Source organism: Cucurbita maxima, unplaced genomic scaffold (assembly GCF_002738345.1).
Source record: "Cucurbita maxima cultivar Rimu unplaced genomic scaffold, Cmax_1.0 Cma_Scf00031, whole genome shotgun sequence".
In the NCBI taxonomy this organism is placed as follows: domain Eukaryota; kingdom Viridiplantae; phylum Streptophyta; class Magnoliopsida; order Cucurbitales; family Cucurbitaceae; genus Cucurbita; species Cucurbita maxima.
Window position 1 is genome coordinate 1,855,856 of NW_019272047.1, and position 14,204 is coordinate 1,870,059.

Sequence of the window (14,204 nt, forward strand, 5' to 3'; positions counted from 1 at the left end):
TACAACAAGCTTGGATTTAATGTATGTAGTATTTCTCATTAGCATATTTATGATAAGTTCAACTGGATTGCATTTGCAAGCTACAAAAAGGGTGTTGAGATACTTAAAAGGTACAGTAGATTTGGGAGTCTATTATCGAAAAATGGGTAACGAAGAGTAGATAACATATACTGATAGTGATTGTATAGAAGATATAGATGACATGAAAATCACTTCTAGTTATGTGTTTTTACTCGGTGATGGAGCTATGTCTTGATGCTCCAGAAAACAACCTGTAGTTACTTTGTCCACTATTAAAGCAAAGCTTGTGGGTGCTGCCTCTTGTGCTTGTCAAGGGGTGTGGATGACGAGGGTTAGTTTCATTTCTTGCGTGATTTGACTAGAGATGGAGTTATTGAACTGAAATATGGCAGATATTATGACAAAACCAATGAAGCACGATGTGTTTGTATGTGTAGTACCACAAGTAAACTTGAAAGTATTTTTACTTGAAAGTATTTTTGCAATCAGTAATGGTTAAAGAGGGTCATATTAAACCATTTCTTTACGGTTGAAATTTGGAGTTAATTATGTAATTTTTTTTTTTTCAATTTTTAGACTAATTTTGCGTTCCAAAGTTCGAGGCTATTTTTCCAAATTCTTTTTTCTTATTTTTTTTTCAAATTTTAGAATAAACATAAATGTGTAAAAAGGTTTCTTACATCTTCATTTTTTTAAAAAAAATATTTTCTAATTTTCTAATTTTTTTAAAAAAAATTCATTAGAGCAACACATTAATTATTAGAAAAAAAAAGAAAAAAAAAGCAGTAAAGGACAAGCATGTGGGGACACTGACAGGTGTCGGGCATGGAATCTTTCTCATAAAAAAAAAAAAAAAAAAAGATAATGGAATTGGAAGAAGCCCAAAAAGCTACCTCTTTTTGTATTTCCTTTTTTCTTTTTATTTTTCATTTAATAAATTATTAATTTGGCAATATATCCAACCCTTTTCATTTTTAATTAAATATATATAATATAATCCATTTAATTCTACCATGCATGTGTTTGCATGATCATGGTATTTTTTCTTATATTTAATAATATTTTATAATACAAAATAATGTGTCTTAATCATGTCATAGACGACAAAATCAGAGATTTTATTGTATTTTTTAAGTATGATATTAATGGTTAATTTAAGAATTAACTGTATATATATATCTGCATGCTATAGTTATTCAAGTAGTTTTGTTCAAGCTATTTTGTGGAGTGATTTAAATCACAAGAACATAAACGAGTTTTCTTTATTTTAGATCTTGATCATCAAGATAATCCGTTCCAAAACTTTACCTTAGATTGATTCCTTTATAATTTTTGGGTTCTCGGATAATTTTGAAGGGTCTAGGGGAGATTTTGATTGAAGAAGAGAATCCAAAACGAACCACTTTTTCATTCAAATTGATTTTCATAACTACACTCTTTAATAACACTAACCGTTGTTATAAATTTAACGTTCAAAATCTTTTTCAAAAATAGTAACTTAATTATTAGAGTTGTGATTTATTGGTCAACGTTACTTCAAAATCTCTAAAAATTACGTAACCTGTTACCATTTTTTCATATGAACACTAAATTTGATATGTAACGTTTTTTTGTGCATGACTTCCACTTCGAAATGGGAGAAACTTGCCATTATTTTATGTGAATTTGATTATTTACATCATTATTATGTCATTATTTTCCGCGCTTTTAGAGATTTTATCCTTTTAAGCTAGAGCTCAAATTGTGTGTACGAGTTGACATTATTAACAATTTTATATAGTAATTAGTTATCTTTATTAATTATTATAACTTAAAAATATGTTAACAAATTAATAATTGGACAATTTTTAATTATATTTGTTATGATTTTCTTCTATAAAGAAATATTATATATATATATATATATGAAATACAATTAAAAAAATTAATTACAGTCCTTTAGAATTTAAATTAAAATATTAATTGTTTTATTAGGAGAAAATTTGAATATTATATTGAAAGTGAATGTATGAAAGCAGCCAGCAATGTGAAATGGAATTAAGAGTTTAATCCGTGCAAGGGGAGGAGGAAATTAACCAATTAAATATTAATTTTAATTAAATAAATTAGAAATTTTATTATTTTAAGAAATCACTAAAATAAATAATTCAAATAAATGCTGTCCGGCTGCGGCTGCACCGTCCCTCCAACAGACCACGAGCGAGAGGCAGCTTTCCACTACGAATTCCTATAAAACGCGTAGTTTTATGAAATACAACTCCCCATTTTCTCGCCGGCGATCGTTCTCTCTGCTGATTCGCGGCTGTGCCGGAGGTCGACGCGGCGGCACAGCGGTGTTTTGTCAGTTTGGCTTTATCTTTTTAGTCTTTCATGGCTAACGTCCACCGTCTCTTCCGAGTTCTGTTGCTGCTTTTCACTCTTTCTGGTTCGCTTTCTGGATCTTTTTGCTTGCCTGCTTAAGAACTTCTGTAAATGCTTTGGAACTTGTTTTTCTTCGTTTTCATTCCGTAATTAGGGAAAGAACATTGGAATTTTCGTTACTGGAGTTGTGAATATGTTATTGAATGTGATTCTGTGTTTGTTTCTTTAATTTAGTTAGTTGTAGACGACGGTGATTCTTTCTGGTTTTCTTTTTTTGTTCTTTCGGTTTCTCCTCTGGATTTTTGCCGATTAGTTGTAGGAAGTTCCATTTCGTAGCATATTCTCTGTCTTTTAGGACTTTCTCTTCTCCAGAGAATATTTGTGAAATTGAGATGATCTAATAGTTTTCAATTTTTCGATTAGGAATTTGAATTGATTTGAACTCGCTGAGATTCATTTCTCTTGTGGTACAATTTGGATTCTGAACACTCTAGCTCTGCTTTAATTCGGCGTGTGTTTCATTTCAGATTCAGTAATCCGAACTCTGAGCGTTGGAATTGGAATAAACTATGGCCAAATCGCTAATAATCTACCGTCTCCGTCGCGCGTCGTCACTCTTCTCCAAAGTCTGAACATCAGCAGAGTAAAACTGTACGATGCAGATCCTAATGTCCTGTATGCCTTCTCCAGTAGTAATGTGAACTTCATTATAGGACTTGGTAATGAATATCTCCAGAACATGACCGATCCTCAGAAAGCCCTAGCTTGGGTTCAACAGCATGTTCAAACACACATCAGTCAGACTCAAATCAGTTGCATCACTGTTGGCAATGAAGTTTTCGTTTCTAATGATTCTCAATTAAGGTCTAATCTTCTTCCTGCAATGCAATCTGTTCATAATGCTCTTGTTAATCTTGGGCTGGATAAGCAGGTTTCTGTCACCACGGCTCATTCCCTTAACATCTTAGCCAACTCTTTCCCTCCGTCGGCAGGGTCATTCAGGCCAGATCTCACTGAATACTTGCAACCAATACTCAATTTCCACTCAATGGCGAAATCTCCTTTCCTTATAAACGCATATCCTTTTTTTGCATACAAGGATAACCCTGGCCAAGTTCCCCTAGAGTATGTGCTTTTCCAGCCTAACCAAGGGATGACTGATCCCATCACAAATTTGCAATACGACAATATGCTGTATGCCCAAATCGATGCAGTTTATGCCGCCATCAAAGCATTGGGGCATACAGATATTCAAGTCCAGATTTCCGAAACCGGTTGGCCATCTCGGGGTGATCCGAACGAGGTTGGTGCTACACCAGAGAACGCTGGATTGTATAATGGCAATTTGCTAAGAAGAATACAGAGTGGACAAGGAACCCCGGCAAAACCATCAATTCCTATCGATATCTATGTTTTTGCTCTATTCAATGAGAATTTGAAGCCTGGTCCAGCATCTGAGAGAAACTATGGTCTTTATTATCCTGATGGCACACCAGTTTACAACATTGGATTGCAAGGGTATCTCCCAGAGCTGTTGTATTCATCATCCAAAAGAAATGTAAGAGCCAGTCATTATGTTTCGAAGTTCCTATTGTTGTTTCTACATTCTTGTTCAAAAATCTAACTCGTAAATAATTATTTTCAGGTTTTCTCAGTTTTCAGCTTGCTTCTGATATTCCTAGTCAGCTTAATCTACAGTTAAGATCTTCCCCATCAATTATGAAACAGTAGAGGTATACCAGAAATAGATAGAAATTCTTATTCATAGCCTGAAGAGTTTTATAGAGAAGCCGCGCATAAAGTCCCCTTCAGATGCTGCATTTAACTAACCATCTGTATTATATATTTACTTTCTATTTCATCATCAATTTGGTACATTTGAAGATTATTTTTGTAGTTTCACACAGCAATAAAGTGTTATTATTTCATTAAAAAGCTTCCTAAATATTGAGCTCCAGAAGAGCAGTTTCCTTTTTTTCTTTTTCTTCTCTTTGCAGCTCCATTTCAGTAGCTCCATTTCAGTGTTCGAGGACTATATAGGTCCTAACATGATACCATGTGAGGAATCACGACTCTCCACAATGGTACGAGGCCTTTTAAGGATGCCCAAAGCAAAGCCATGAAAGCTCAATATTGGAGATGGGGAGACGGAAGGACTAATCTTGGAGATGGACCATCTGAAATCAGTAAGGTCTCTCTTCTCTTTCCTCCAATGGGATATCCAAAACACAAGAACCTATCTTCATCATGATAAATAATGGGTGTCTGCATCAGTCATGTCTCTCTCTTATTTTACATGTGAATCTTGGGGTTAGGTTCCTGAAATCTCTTGTTGAAGCAGCCATGTATGAACATCATTTCATTTAACTAAACACATATCTGAGCAGCCCAATTTGAAACTGGTAACAGTAGCCATCTGGGGAAGGTTTTGAACAGTTTTGAGTAATCTCACACGCCTTTTCTTTTTTGATATCTCCTTGTTGGCGGGGCCTACTGATTTTACCTGTTTATTTGATGGTGTTGAATCCCATGAGGGTCAGCTTCCTTGGGGTGGCCCTCTGTTTTCCTTGCCGATAAGTTTGATTGTTAGTTTTGAATGGTTTCGATAAGGCGGTGACTGTCTTTTTCAAAAGGAAGGTGTGGGAACGGAGTTGCGTGGCTTCCAAATAAAGGAATTGGGTATATTTTTGTTGATATTTTCCATACATATTCATGAGATATCACCATTTGTCAGACTGAAAATGTTTTAATTTCTTTAGAGACGTCGAGACTTCGAATCTTGGATTGTGGCTAAAAAAATAAAGATAAAAGCAAATAAAATTGTGTATAAAAACACGATAAAATTTAAATCAGATTAAAAATTCAAAACCAAATCGAATTTCAAATAGATGTATGTTGTTTGAGTTTATTACAAATGGAGAATGGGTTTCGGATATAATTGCAAACAAAATATAAGGCCCAAAATACACTAACACTCCAGGACGACCTCCTCTATGACTGTGCGCTCTTAAACGCTTTCCCACTTCGATCGGTAGCATATGAACACCAAAGTTAATAAGGAGAAATGAGTAAGTGAAAAAATACTTGGTAAGCAACGTAGTATTTTATTGCATCCCTCACCTAATAGGTATCTATTGACTTTTCTCTTGGTTCTATGAAATTTGGGTCTAATTTCTATTGTTGGGTGAGCATCTCATGACTTAGTAAGCTTGCATTCCCAACAGTATTTAACGTATGGTATCCTAGGTTAAGGTGCTACCTTATGAAATCTGTTAAGATAGTATGACATCTAGCTAGTTTGAACATCATCATCCATAGAACGTTAGTTCACAACCCTTCACAGAGCTAATCTAATCTTTCGGTGAACTCGGGTCTAGACCTCTAATCGCTGCTCATGATCTTGGAGTGCATGGTCTATTGAAAAAGTATTGACCTAGATCAACTTATAAACCGCTCTAGTTGTAGCGCCCTAATCTTAACTTGATTCGCTCATGCATGATTGTTAAGGAGATATTCCTATCGAACACCTAAAGCACAAAAGACACATATTCTAAATATGACGTTGGTCATCTCTAGGTGCCAATGAGGTCTACTAGTTTCTTAAGGCAGTTAGGTATCTTAACGCGGACTTCTAACTCCAAGGTACTCTAATCTAACTCCTCAATTCTTTTTTAGTCGGGGAGAACTACGGTTTAGACTCTCTGACTCTCACTCACGATCCTAAGGTGCTCAATTTACGTTCTAACCTAGGTAATTGTCTAACCAACCTAATTCTAACACTCTAGTTTTAGTTTTGTGCAAATAAACGCGCTCTACAGGGAGAAAACACAATCAAGCACATAGAGGTAAACATACAAGCTCAACAAGGAGATGACATCGATCAACCACCCAGAGCATAGAATACAATATTTCATCTTCAATTATAGCATTAGGGGTATTTTGGTCATTATCCACATCGTGCATTAGGTACTTTACCAACTTTTCTTACTTGAGTTCTATCGTGCATATTCCCTTCCTTGCTCGCCCGTAAATATAAAAATCAGCATGCATCTCATAATCTCATTATAGGGGCATTTCGATAATTTTCCTTAACACACATAGAATACTTATCCAAAAAACGCCCTTTTGAAGTTCTAACCATGTTGAGAGTCAAGTCAGCTGGGTCAACAAGTCGATCGTTGGTTCGAGTTAGTTGTATGGTATTCAGGTTTTACGTAGATCTTGGGTCGAATACCTATCGGGTCAAGTTGATCTACGACATGCATCTCTTCCTAAAGTCAAAAGCACTTTTATATTCAACGCCCGACATGTGTCATCCACTAGGCAAGACGTGCTCCGTCGCCTGCCATTTGACACATGTCACGAGTCTTCTTTTCCCTAAATATTTTTTCTAGAAAATAGTTAGTTTCCGATTCCGTTTAAATTTCCGTACATTTGTGTATCTTATTACACAAAACTTGAATCAACTTGGTTCACCAACATGGTAGAGCTCTAATCCTACTTATTAAACATGATTTTCTTTCCTTGGGATTTATTACTATCCTCCACATGAAATATAAGCATTCAATTTAGACAGAAAACTCACATTTACCCTTCTTGATCGAACCTCTGTTCTTTCTCGGTTCTTGACAAAATAGGACGACCTGAACGCCTAGAATTATCCTCCATCCAGTGACGGCTTCTTGTGAAGAACTCTTAGCCAATCTTAGACTCCCGTCGTTGGTTTGTACGTTTTTGTTCTTTCCTCTTCTTCCTATCCATATCCTAGTTTCTTAAAAGGGAGATAACATCCATCAATCGTTAGGAGTACATATCACAATATCTCATCCTTCATTCTAACGTAGCGGAAAACATAGAAATAAACATGCATCGAAAATTCTTATCCTATGGGCATTTTGGTTATTTTTCATAGTATACATAACATTCTCATCCACTTTGCTCATTCCGAGTCCTATTTGTATATTTTCTAACAACCTAAGACAAGATATGCTCACATGCTACTCCGTCCTAGCGAACCCGTCCTAGCAAACCGTACAAGTATTACTTTTCTAAAGTCTGTTTGTTACTTATATGGATGACACGTGTCTTCTTGAGCTTTTCTGCATGTTATGAGCTCTAAAATTAATGAAATTTCTCTAGTAGGTTTCTAGTTCAAATAAAATTGGGGTTAGTAACAAAATTAGGACGAAAAACTGACCAGCAGTGGTCGTATGGGCAAGAAAAGAGGGGCTCACATGCCTCAGTGTAGGATGGACAAGCTAACACACACAAATTCACACACGCAGCAAGGAGGGATATGTGTGGGACGGGTCAACCATTCGGTTCATTTGGCACGTTCCTGTGTTGCATGAAGCCAAGCGAGCCTCGGTTCTGGGTTGACTGAGGCACGCGCGAGTTATTCCCGAATTCCTATTGCTGACACGTGGCCAAATTGATAATAACTTACAATTCTTGACATTCGTTGGAATTCTAACTTTCGGTTCGATTCAACTCCGGATTCTTTCACAAAACCGGTGTGAAATCCTCACTAGAGCAACATATCAAAAAATTTATAACCCAACTCTAAGAAATCTTCTCGAATCTCGGGAAAAATTGAAACAAAATTTAAAATTTTTACCTCTTGATCTCCTTCGTTTCTTAACGGAATCGGACGATCTAAGAATCTAGACTTGATATCCCCGTAACTCTGAGCAAGTCGTGAAGGGTTCATTGTCAAAAAATACCTCCTACATAACTATATCTACTTCATTCTTCAAAAGTATAATTTTAAATATAAATTAAAAAAAATTATATAAAATTTCTACATACGAATTTGTTTTGAAATTATTCCGACAAAAAAGTTGTTGTGATTGCAATGTCTATGAAACAATTATTATATAATTTGATAATGGGAATCACTTTCCGACCAGAAGGAATCAACTAATTATTATCCTTTCATTATTTTTTGATCTCATGAAATGCTTTGAAGAATAAATCAATAGCCCTACCATTCAGCTGTAGTAGAGATTGAATTTGGAATGTTGGGTCCAATTGGCTTGGTGGGTTGAATATTGGGACCAAATTAATATCTACTACTCAACTACCTTCAACGTTCCACACGTTGGAGAAGGGAACTAAACATTCTTTATGTAGAAACCTCTCTCTGGCAGACTCATTTTAAAATCGTGAGGCAGACGATAATACGTAACACGTTTTAAAACCGTGAGGATGACGATAATATATAATGGGCCAAAGTGAACGATATCTATTAACAGTGAGTTTGGGATACACAAATCATATCAGAGCCAGACATCGGACGGTGTATAGTAAGGACGGTGGCCTCGAAGGAGGGTGGATTGTGAGATCTCACATCGATTGGAGAGGGGTACGAAGCATTTCATATAAGTGTGTAGCAATCGAAGGAGGGTGGATTGTGAGATCTCACATCGATTGGAGAGGGGTACGAAGCATTTCATATAAGTGTGTAGCAACCTCTTTGTAATAAACGCATTTTAAAACTGTGTAGCTGACGGGGATATGTAATGGGCCAAAACAGATAATATATGTTAGCGATGGGCTTGAATTGCTACAAATTGTATCAGAGCCAGACATCAAACGATGTGCCCACGAGGATGCTAGCCCTAAAGGGGGTGGATTATGAGATTGGAAAGGGGAGCAAAGCATTCCTTATAAGGGTGTAGAAACTTCACTCTATCATACGCATTTTAAAACCGTGAGGGTAACGACGATACGTAATGGATCAAAGCAGACAATATATGTTAGCGATGGGCTTGAACTGTTACAAATAGTATCAGAGCTAGACATCGGGCAGTGTGCCAGCAAGGACACTAGTCTTGAAAAGGAGTGGATTGTGAGATCCCACATTAGTTGGAGAGGGGACTGAAACACTCCTTACAAGGGTTTAGAAACTTCTCTATCAAACACATTTTAAAACCGTGAGACTGACGGCGATACATAAAAGGTCAAAGCAAACCATAGAGGTTAGCGATGAGCTTGAGCTATTACAAATGGTATTAGAGCCCAACATTGGGCAGTGTGCCAGTAAGAACACTGGCCCTAAAGGGGGTGGATTGTGAAATCTCACACCGGTTGGAGAAGGAAATAAACCATTTCTTATAAGGGTGTAGAAAGTTCTCTCTATCAGATGGGTTTTAAAACCATGGGACAAAAACAACGATATGTAATGGGTCAAAGCAAACAATATATGTTAGCGGTGGGTTTAAGCTGTCACAAATGGTATCAAAGCCAGATGTCAGACAGTGTACGAACGAGGATGCTAACTCCGAAGGGGGGTGGATTGTGAGATCCCACATCAGTTGGAGATGGGAACAAAACATTTCTTATAAAAGTCTAAAAACCTTTCTTTAACAGACGCATTATAAAATTGTGAAGCTGACAACGATAACAATACATGTCGTTTACGCGCACTCTCTCAAATAAACCAACCATAGCAATACACTCCTTCATATTCTTGTACAAGCTCCAAAACTTTATTAAAATCAGTCACAAATAATCTAAACAAACCAACAAATAAAAAATTCTAATCAGCAGAATCAAAACAGAAGAAACAAAAAAGATGAAAGGAATATAATATGTGTACATGGAAGCTCTCTCATGCCAACATAAACAGCAGCTTCCCTGAATGTACAGCTTCTACCATTTCAAGTAAACAACAAATGAAGAGATGATACTACACATAATTCAAGCCATAAAGACATATATATTCATCACCTTTGAGGGCTTCAACTGTATGACACAAGAAATGGGAGGATAGTTGACATGAAATCTTCGTATGTAAGCGTTGCCGAACCCGTGTAATGCTTATCCTTCTCCTTGAATTTCTCGGTCAACCCCTGCAATTTTTCAAGCATTGGTTTAGAAATGATATTACATTTGAAAGCATGTGCTCTCACGAACAATATGATACTAAAACTACTGGTAACCATGAACAAAACACTTGTAGTTTTACTTAAAGAGCGGTACTCCTTGGCATTGGTTCACACATATAAAGTGATATTCGACTACTTCGACAAGATCGATCTATAGTATTATATGGTCGAGTAAACGTGATGATATTGGGAATTAGGGAGTAATAAAAGGACTGCAATCTCACCTTTACTATCATGCCACACCTGCAATGAAAAAGAAGACAATACCAGAAATGTAAGCATCAAAGGCTTTTGGGCATATAAAAAGCGATAAGTATTTAACGATTTGACACACTTACTCGACAAAACTGTCGAAATTATATTCAACTCGACGACCACTTCGATCATCGTATAGTGAAATTAGAAGTTGAAGGACTGAAGAAGGAACTGCATAGCCAAGACCATAGAGTGCATCCCTCATTTCCAGTGCATCAATTCTCCCACTTCTATCTCTATCATACCTCTCAAAGGTGCCCTGCAAATTGCGTATTCATTCTCAGTCTTAGAGGGCACAATATTGATAATCATGAAGAAATAAATCACCAAAAAAGAAAGAAAGAAAAGTAACCAAGTTTTGAACTAAGATATCATATAAGTTTCGAGAACTCTTTGGGGATAAACCACATACATGGGTGGTGCACCTAAAAAGGGAAAATTGTGCGGAAGTAGATGGACCTACCTGATCTGAGTGCATACTCTTATTTAGAGTGTTCCGAAATCTAAGAAAAAGAATTGAACTAATAGGTGCTGGGTGAGCCGGAGATTCTTATTAGTGAAAGATATCTATTTACCGAGTGAAAGAATAAATAGGGACAAGCAAGAAGGTTCAGGAGAATGCATCTTGCTTGAGTATTGATCTTTTATAGTGAAGGGAGAGTAGTACGTACATTAGGGGAATGTATGAGTCAATGAGGCGGGCCACAACCGAAAGTAGTAAGCTATTCAAGGCATGGTAGATGTTCTTCAAAAAGAAAGCGGACTCGCACGAATCGCGTCTAAGCTGACTACTACGACTAAATGTGCATCTAGCACAGTTTTAGCTTCAACATATTGAATGAACTGAAATGTTTCTCTGGTATTTAATCCTATCATAGTTTTAATTCAAATAGTCATCACAAGCTATTGATCAGCAATTCTATATCCACAAAACAGCTCACAATGAAACTTGAAACCAATCATTTACTTTCAAGTCGGAAGTTCTAATTTCATTACCACCATCTGTGGGTGCGCTGTTGGGAGGGGAGAGGAGTCCCACATCAGCTAATTAAGGGGTTGATCATGAGTTTATAAGTAAGGAATATAATATGATATGAGGCCTTTTGGATAAACCAAAAGTAAAGTCATGAGAGATTATGCTCAAAGTGAACAATATCATATCATTATGGAGGTTCATGATTCTAAACAAAGTATCAGAGTCATGCCCTTAACTTAACCATGTCAACAGAATCCTCAAATGACGAACAAAGAAGTTGTGAACCTCCAAGGTGTAGACTCAAGTGTCGAACAAACGGTGTACTTTGTTCGAGGGCTCTAGAGAAGGAGTCAAGTCTCGATTAAGGGGAGGCTGTTTGTGGGCTCTATGGTGTATTTTGTTCGAGGGGAGGATGAGTCCCACGTCGGTTAATTAAGGGGTTGATTATGAGTTTATAAGTAAAAAGAATACTATCTCCATTGATATAAGGTTTTTTCGAAAAACCAAAAGTAAAGCCATGAGAGCTTATGCTCAAAGTAGACAATATCATACGGGTGTAGAAGTTCATGATTCCTAACATACAAAATGAAGAAGAGAGTAATCGCATTACTTACACGCCATTGGCCAAGACAGTTCCACAAAGCTGTAAACTCATTAGGCCCTGCAACAGCCAATTCAAACACACGTTAAATGAAAAGGCACCACCAAACTTAGTCGATGTTTGAATATTTTAAGAACAAGTTGAATATAATTGGCAAATACTTTATGTTCATGGTCGACATTCCTTTAAAGGAGAGAGGACAAGAACACAAAACAGAACATTTCACTTCCAAGAAAGGCAACCAAAAGGAGAGACATATACAGATTAATGCCTAATGAACGATTATAACTTATTATGATTGCAAAATTTATTAGAAACCCAATATTGCACCAATTATCCACAAAATACCAAGAGGATTAAATTAGAGAAAAAACAAGAAGAAACTCACCCATTCTGGAGGAATCGATCGGATTTCGGAACAAGAAAATGAGCAAACGAACGGTTCTAAGACTAAACCTCTGGTAGCCAGAAGAAAGGGCTTCCTGCAATTCATTCTCATCGATGAATCCACTTCGATCCTTATCCACCATTTGAAAGCTCCTAATCACCTCAGGGCTTGTCCCTGGCGGAAAGCCATAAGACCCATATGAAGAAACCCCACCATAATTAGACCCATAAGGCTGCGGCTGGTGCTGTTGGGAGTAATACGGCGAAGCTGTCCCGTGAGAATTGCCATGGCCGTAGGTTTCCGGTTCGGACGGTGCTGATGGCGCCGATGGGGCATGGGAATGGGAATGGGAATTGGAATTGGAATAGGAAGTGAATCTACCAAAGAAAGACGCCATTGATGGCCAAAAAAGAGAGGAAATGGGTAATAAAATTGAATCAGGGAAGGATTCGAATCTGGGATCTCTCTTTCAAGGATGAAATCTGAAACGGTGGCAGGAAAAGCGAGTTGTGATGCTTATCCGATGAGAATCTGGGTGGGATTTAAAATGAAAACAGGGGAACAAAGAGGAAGGAAAGGGGAAATTGCAGAGGAATTATGGAATACGCGGTTGCTTAGGTTCTTGGATTGAAGATGATACCGCGGATTTTGGGTATGGTTTTGCGATCATTTATTTCAAATGTTCGTCTTAGTAACCGACGGAAATAGAATTCTAAGGATTCTATACGCAACGCTGATGGCTTCCGCGGATTTTGGACGATTCAATTTTAAATTGTTCGTCTCTTTTTTTTTTTTTTTATGTTATTTTACAGTCTCCTTTAATAAAAAAAAAAAAAAACTTAAATTTTTAAATATTTTATTAATATCTTTAAATTAAAAAAAATATACGAAATCATTAATATTTTGTTTTAAAAGTATCGTACAAATATCTCCAAACATTCAAACAAGAGTTTAAAAAATAGTAAGTAACTTTCAAAAGTTTCGTTAATATGCTTAAAAAAATTGAACTTTTTTTTAAATTATAAAAAACATAAATTTTCAAGAGATGTCGCTTCGTCAACGTTTGTCTATGTATTGATTTAAATAATCGTGGTGTTAATGCTACTTTTAAAATTTCATGAGTATTTTTTAAATAAAATACTAACTATAAGAGTATTTTTTAATTTTCGAAAAAATTAAAAGATATTAATAAAACTTATTAAAGTTAAATGGTATTTTTTTAAAAGTTCAAAAATATTTTTGAAACACATTACTAAGATTTAACGGTATTACTAATCTTCCCTATAAATGTTATAAATATATTTGTATATTGTGTATTTTTTTTAGATATAAATTATTATTATTATTATTATTTAAGGTCGATATAAAAAATATATTTAAAGTACTCTTAAAAACTAAATTTTAACATTAAAAACATGGAGATGGAAAAAGCAAGTAGTGTACAACTCAACTTCTCAACTGCTATTATAATAATAATAATAATAATAATAATAGTCAAAAGCGTTGTTTAATTATTAATTAATTATTTGTCAAATTAGACAGCTTTGCCATGTCATGATCTTATATGGAATTTCATAAATTAACTTTGAATTAATTGCTTAATTTGAATTCCATATATTGTTTAAATTATTTTGAAATTGATTTTGGATGAGACAAAATTGTTGGATTGAATTGGCTTATAAATTTTCAAATTTGGAATTGAAAACGTATTTT

At 35.8% G+C, this 14,204-nt stretch overlaps 2 protein-coding genes across 2 annotated transcripts; one reads left to right on the plus strand and one right to left on the minus strand.

Moving 5' to 3' along the window:
- Positions 1 to 2,204: 2,204 nt before the first annotated feature.
- Positions 2,205 to 5,078, plus strand: LOC111466594 (glucan endo-1,3-beta-glucosidase 14). The gene is made up of 3 exons (XM_023111319.1): positions 2,205 to 2,446; positions 2,910 to 3,940; positions 4,028 to 5,078. Exons 1-3 carry the CDS (start codon positions 2,392 to 2,394, stop codon positions 4,082 to 4,084), a joined length of 1,143 nt encoding a protein of 380 aa, XP_022967087.1. The 5' UTR covers positions 2,205 to 2,391; the 3' UTR covers positions 4,085 to 5,078.
- Positions 5,079 to 9,814: 4,736 nt separating this feature from the next.
- On the minus strand, positions 9,815 to 13,189 carry LOC111466605 (probable calcium-binding protein CML48). Its single transcript, XM_023111333.1, has 5 exons — positions 12,492 to 13,189; positions 12,117 to 12,163; positions 10,610 to 10,785; positions 10,496 to 10,514; positions 9,815 to 10,235 (listed from the first exon to the last, which is right to left on the minus strand). The coding sequence occupies exons 1-5, from the start codon at positions 12,886 to 12,888 to the stop codon at positions 10,125 to 10,127; spliced, it is 750 nt and encodes a 249-aa protein (XP_022967101.1). The 5' UTR covers positions 12,889 to 13,189; the 3' UTR covers positions 9,815 to 10,124.
- Between the last annotated feature and the right edge of the window lie 1,015 nt (positions 13,190 to 14,204).